At 38.8% G+C, this 5,280-nt stretch overlaps 1 protein-coding gene across 1 annotated transcript; it reads right to left on the bottom strand.

Annotated features, from left to right (window-relative positions):
* Positions 1–808: 808 nt before the first annotated feature.
* Positions 809–2,579, bottom strand: LOC102196805 (ras-related and estrogen-regulated growth inhibitor-like protein). Its single transcript, XM_005729936.1, has 4 exons — positions 2,495–2,579; positions 2,346–2,399; positions 2,177–2,253; positions 809–1,743 (listed from the first exon to the last, which is right to left on the bottom strand). Exons 1-4 carry the CDS (start codon positions 2,541–2,543, stop codon positions 1,318–1,320), a joined length of 606 nt encoding a protein of 201 aa, XP_005729993.1. The 5' UTR covers positions 2,544–2,579; the 3' UTR covers positions 809–1,317.
* Between the last annotated feature and the right edge of the window lie 2,701 nt (positions 2,580–5,280).

The raw sequence follows: 5,280 nt of genomic DNA, 5'->3' as shown, positions 1-5,280 counted from the left end.
TCACCCTGTTTGGGATGAATCCAGGCTTCCAGGATGATATTATTAAGTTCAAGTTGTAGTATTTCCCATTAGTGTTTGCGTTATGTTGCTTTCACAAATTTGTCAATTTAATACATTTGCAAATAAATACAAATATTTTTGGATAACAGTCCATTTCATATATGAGAGACCTCAGAAATTATGAAAAACTTTCTTTTCCTTTGTTCTACTTGTAGCAGTGGTTTAAGTGGTCTAATAATGGTCCAAGAATAAATATATCAAGCAGCTAATATCTTCTTAGGCCATCATTAGACCATAATTTTGACTGTGATTGTGACTCGTTGAGCCTATGCTTTGATACACACTTTTGGCCAATTATTTGGTATAGCTAGTGCAGTGTGAGAAAAGTGAACTGGTGGGATTAAGCAAAAATTAAAAGTCGATGTGTTCATGTGGATGTGGAAGCTGTACAAAAAACTGCAAATCTATTCTTGAATAACTGCAACAATCCAGGTCTCAAACAATCATAACACGAAGTGTGATGTGCTGTTAAGTTGTGAGACAGTTTTGAGACATGGGTGTGAATGTTTTAGCCGAGTATCCACCAGAATAGACTTTGCTGATCTCAAGTACACACAGGATCCTCACTCATTTTGGGGTGAGCAGGAATCAATAACTGTAAAACAAACAAGCGCAATAGAAAATCTTTCTGCACATGGTTTATTTAAAATTCTTATAACTTCATACAAACAGTATATTTCAGGGACTGACTTACAGTCAAACAACCAAACATAAAGATATAAAACACTTTGACAAAAAACCACTTTATTCAGTTGTTCGTTTACAGTGTTTAGACTTGAATAAATAGAAATATTACGCGTCACTTCCAAGAATTAATTAACGGATTTAGCACTTTTCAGCCACTTTTTTCGGGAGAAGAAACTTTCACTCTAATCATGAGAAATGATCTTTGGCATATACATAATAAGTAAAGGCACATTTAGTTTGTGCATAGAATTTCTTTGGATCTGAAGCCACATCTGAAAAAATCTTGTAAAACACACATACACTGCAAACACAATTCATACATCGCTGCACACTTTTGGATTTTAAATGGCAAGAGGCTGGATGAAGAATGACACTATGTTAACTTAAGTGCAGTTAAAGTGCAGAAAGCATCTGTAGCCTCTGTGAAATTGTTTTGTGCCCATGTTCTCTGAAGCATAACAGCTTTTACCTTTTTAGAGGGGTTTTTTTTAACACACATGCGACACGCGGTAATGTTTCACTGACAGATATCCACCTGATGGAGTCTCCTCTTCTTTTGTCACATTTCCACTAAAACGACTCAGTCCGTCTCCTGGCAAACACTGCAGACATGCTTTTCACTATGCCCTTCAACCTTAGAGGCTTCTTCGTGGTTAGCTTGGCATCCTTCAATCTGTCCACCAGGCCGTGAAAGACCATGAGGACACTGTGGTAGTTCTCGGCGGCCGACACCTCATAGAACTGGCAGTCTGTGTTGAGAGCCAGCAGCCGGCCCTCTTCGCTCGTCACTGTCCGTCTGTGGTGCAGGTCCCTTTTGTTACCCACAATCACTATGGGTACTTTGTCTGCACTCAGGCAGTCCTTGGTGGATTTGATAGTCTGAATGAGCCTGCTAACTGTGTTGAAACTGGCCCTGTCGCAGATGCTGTAGACCAGAACAAAGCCATCGGCCCATCGCACCTTCTTCTCAAAGAGTGACGAGTCTGCAGAGAAATCCTGCAAAACCACACACTGAAGTTCATATTAAGCAACAGTTAGAGGCAGAAAGCAACACAGTACATTTGTCCTAGCATTTTATATTTTTGTACAAAAACAAGACAGTCAGTCATTTTAAATTTTTATTTTGTGATACTCCATTTCTAGGACTTAGAGACACGAGCTTATAGATATTTAGTTTTTTATTTATCGCTATCATGACCAGCTCACACATTCAAAATGTTCTTCGAACTTTAAGATAATTTTAAAAATAATATTAGAATAAAAGGAGCAGCCTACTTTTACTTTTAATATATTCACCATATACCAGCACTAATACCTTTGCTTTTACTTAGACTGGGATTTCTTTTAGATTTTTAAACACTATATATCAAGAAACGGGAGTTTTTAAATAGAAAAATTAGAATTAGTAACAACATATTGAAGTTCTTACCTGAGAATAATGTGAATCCCAAATATTGAGAGTGACCGCCCTCCCATCTACTATGAAGCTGTGGCTGTAGATTGATTCTGCAAGACACAAAAGATAGTTTAGGAGATGTTTAAGGCATCAATGCATCAAAGTTAGCAATAAATAAATAAAATAAAGAGTGGGCACTTACCAATATCTCCATACTCTCCAATGAATCTCCGAGTTAACAGGCGGACAGTCAGCGCTAAAAAGATACAAACTTTAGTTCACTGTGTGGAAAAGAGACGTAAGTGTAACCTCTCATCTCCACTGAAAATGTGTTTGTTTGTTTTTTTTTACCTGATTTCCCAACGCTCTCCATCCCCATAACAACAATGTTGGCATCCATATTCAATGAAACAGCTGTATTGTGCCTCTCTGAGGAGGCTGCTGTTGTGCCACTGCTGCCGTCTGACAGCAGTTATTATACGGCAGACAGGTGGGCGGGGTAAACAAACCCCAACCACTTCCACCCCCCACACCACCACCATCAACAACAACAGCAGTAACTTAATGATGTCTCCCTCACGTGGTTCCTCGCTTGCGTCTCTCCTGTTGAGTGCGCTGAAGCAGAGGGAGTAAAGTCCAAAATGGTTCTGTCATTACGTCAGATAACCTCATTTCCACTGTATGCCACATGAGCTTAATTCTATTATATCATCTGAGAGGAAACTAAGCTTTAAACAGGCAAATACAGCTTTTCCTAAATAATCTATACAACTGCTGCAGTTTTAAAAGCTATGAAGGATAGAAAAAATAATTCTGTAATCGATTAATTAGTAAAGGTTTAATGCTGGATTTTTGTTTATGATTGAAGCTTGATGTGGACAACACTCTAATACTCTAAAATATAGATCAAAATAATTATTTTAACCTCAGAAGGGGTTTACTTGAGTTCATTGAGCTACAACTAATGCATCGTGAGAGTGGACAGCTTCAAATACCTCGGAGTTCACATCACGCAGGACCTGTCATGGTCCTGTCACATCAACACCGTGGTGAAAAAGGCCCGACAGCGTCTCTACCACCTCAGACGCTTGAGAGACTTCCAACTGCCCTCCAAGGTGCTCAGGAACTTTTACTCGTGCACCATAGAGAGCATCCTGACGGGAAACATCTTAACCTGGTTCGGGAACAGCACCATGCAGGACAGACGAGCTCTACAGAGGGTTGTGCAGTCAGCTGAGCGCACCATCCGCGCCGAGCTCCCTGACCTGCACTCAATCTACAGCAGGCGGTGCTGGACCAAGGCCAGGAAGATCGTGAAGGACCTCAGCCATCCCAACAACAGACTGTTCTCTCTGCTGAGGTCAGGAAAGCGATTCCGCTCCCTGAAGACCAACACAGAGAGACTGAGGAGGAGCTTCTTCCTGCAGGCGATACGGTCTCTCAATCACACCACCACACAGTACTGACCCACACATATGGTTCTTACACACACACTGGACTTTCTGGACATTGTTTTTGCACAACACTGGTCACTATATTCTTCATTTCCGGTTAATACTTGTACAGCTGCTGTTATTGTGTATATATTTATTTATATTTAGATTTCTTCATACATTCTTATATAGTTCTATATTGTGTATTTTGTTGTACAGTTATTTTATTTTCAACTTTAATTTATATATTTTATCTTATTCTTTCCCAGTTAAATTTACCCTTTTTCTAATTTGTGTTGTACAGTTATTTCATTTTTAACCTTAATTTATATTTTATTCCTTCCTAGTTAAATTTACCCTTTTTAATTTTTCATATTTATTTCCTATCTTATTCATAGCCTTTTCCTTTTTGTTTTCTTTAGGTCACGAGCAGTTGTCCAAGCATTTCACTACATATCGTACTGTGTATGACTGTGTACGTGACAAATAAAATTTGAATTTGAATTTGTTTTTGGGGGGAATATTTAAAACAGCCACAAGGTGGAACAAGAGTTCATGTTTTCTTCTGCTGCACACTATTTTGCTTCCTGAAACCAGAAAAGACAGAGCGGATAATGCTGCTGATCACCGATTGGTTGACCAGAAAAAGACTCTCAGATAATTGGCTGTTTGCACAGACACGCTGTAACGCATGCCTTCTTGTGTGTGTGAGGTGGGATGTGTACTTGTATAGCTGCGTTTGTGAGGACCAGCCTGAGTTTTAAATCTTGGGAATGAGGACATGTATGAGGTCACTGCACTTAGTGACCTTTGAAGTGTTGATCAGGGGGTTAATAGTTGGTCTTAGAGCCTAAGGTTAGATTTATATTTAAGTTTGTAGTGATAGCTAAGAAAGACACATATGTGTATTTGTGTGTGTCCTTGTATTACTATTATTTTGGGAATGTGCATCTGCAACTTTACCTCCTTATGGGGACAAACTACAAGTTCCCACAAGGTATGACCTAAGTCTGAAAGGAATTTCAGACTTTGGTTAATGAGTTACTGCTGGTCAAAGTTACAGTGAGATGAGCAGCAGTTAGGTTAAGTCAACAAAAAATAAGATACAATATATTGTCCTCTCAAGTGTTGGAAACACATCTGTGTGTGTTTGATTCGATGTTATCAGCTTTAGTTTCTCCCCTCTGCATGCCGCAATTTCCTGCTTTAATCTGATTTCTCCTCTAACCTGGTTTCTTGTGTAGCTTAGTCATAGAGGGAAAAGTTACTCTAAATCACACAGGACCAAATCATTCTTAGTTCATTAGTCTAAAATGTTTTGTGTCAACTGCTTGTTGTTGTTGGGAGGGGGGGGGGGGTAATTTGTCCAAACATTATTGCAGTACATGACTGTCTTTTTCTTAACTTTTATCAATGACTTTAACCCGACCGAAGCTCCAAAAACTCAAGTATTAAAATATTTGTATGCTAACCATGTACCTGTAATACTATAGCATTTATGTGATTTCATAGCTGGCATTTATAGTAATCCTCACTAACCTTTGTTTACTGGTGCGATGAGTGTGAATTAACTGTGATTATAAAAAAAATAAAGGTATAATAGGCTTTCGTTATGTTGGAAAGACTGCTTAATTTTGCGTTTGAATGCCTTCATTTATCATAGGAGGTTTTAGCAATTGCAGCATTGGCTTCTTAATTCTAATA

The sequence above is a fragment of the Pundamilia nyererei genome, unplaced genomic scaffold (assembly GCF_000239375.1).
Source record: "Pundamilia nyererei isolate P.nyererei 1_Seehausen unplaced genomic scaffold, PunNye1.0 scaffold00035, whole genome shotgun sequence".
Taxonomy (NCBI): Eukaryota; Metazoa; Chordata; class Actinopteri; order Cichliformes; family Cichlidae; genus Pundamilia; species Pundamilia nyererei.
This window is presented reverse-complemented; position numbering and strand designations above follow the sequence as displayed.

Excerpts from the sequence above, each read along its gene's own strand:
- LOC102196805 (XM_005729936.1), bottom strand. The coding sequence starts at position 2,543 with ATGGATGCCAACATTGTTGTTATGGGGATGGAGAGCGTTGGGAAATCA. Across the intron at positions 2,254-2,345 it reads TGGAGAGTATGGAGATATTG|AATCAATCTACAGCCACAGC; the intron begins GTAAGTGCCCAC and ends TGTGTCTTGCAG. Across the intron at positions 1,744-2,176 it reads GGGATTCACATTATTCTCAG|GATTTCTCTGCAGACTCGTC; the intron begins GTAAGAACTTCA and ends GTGGTTTTGCAG.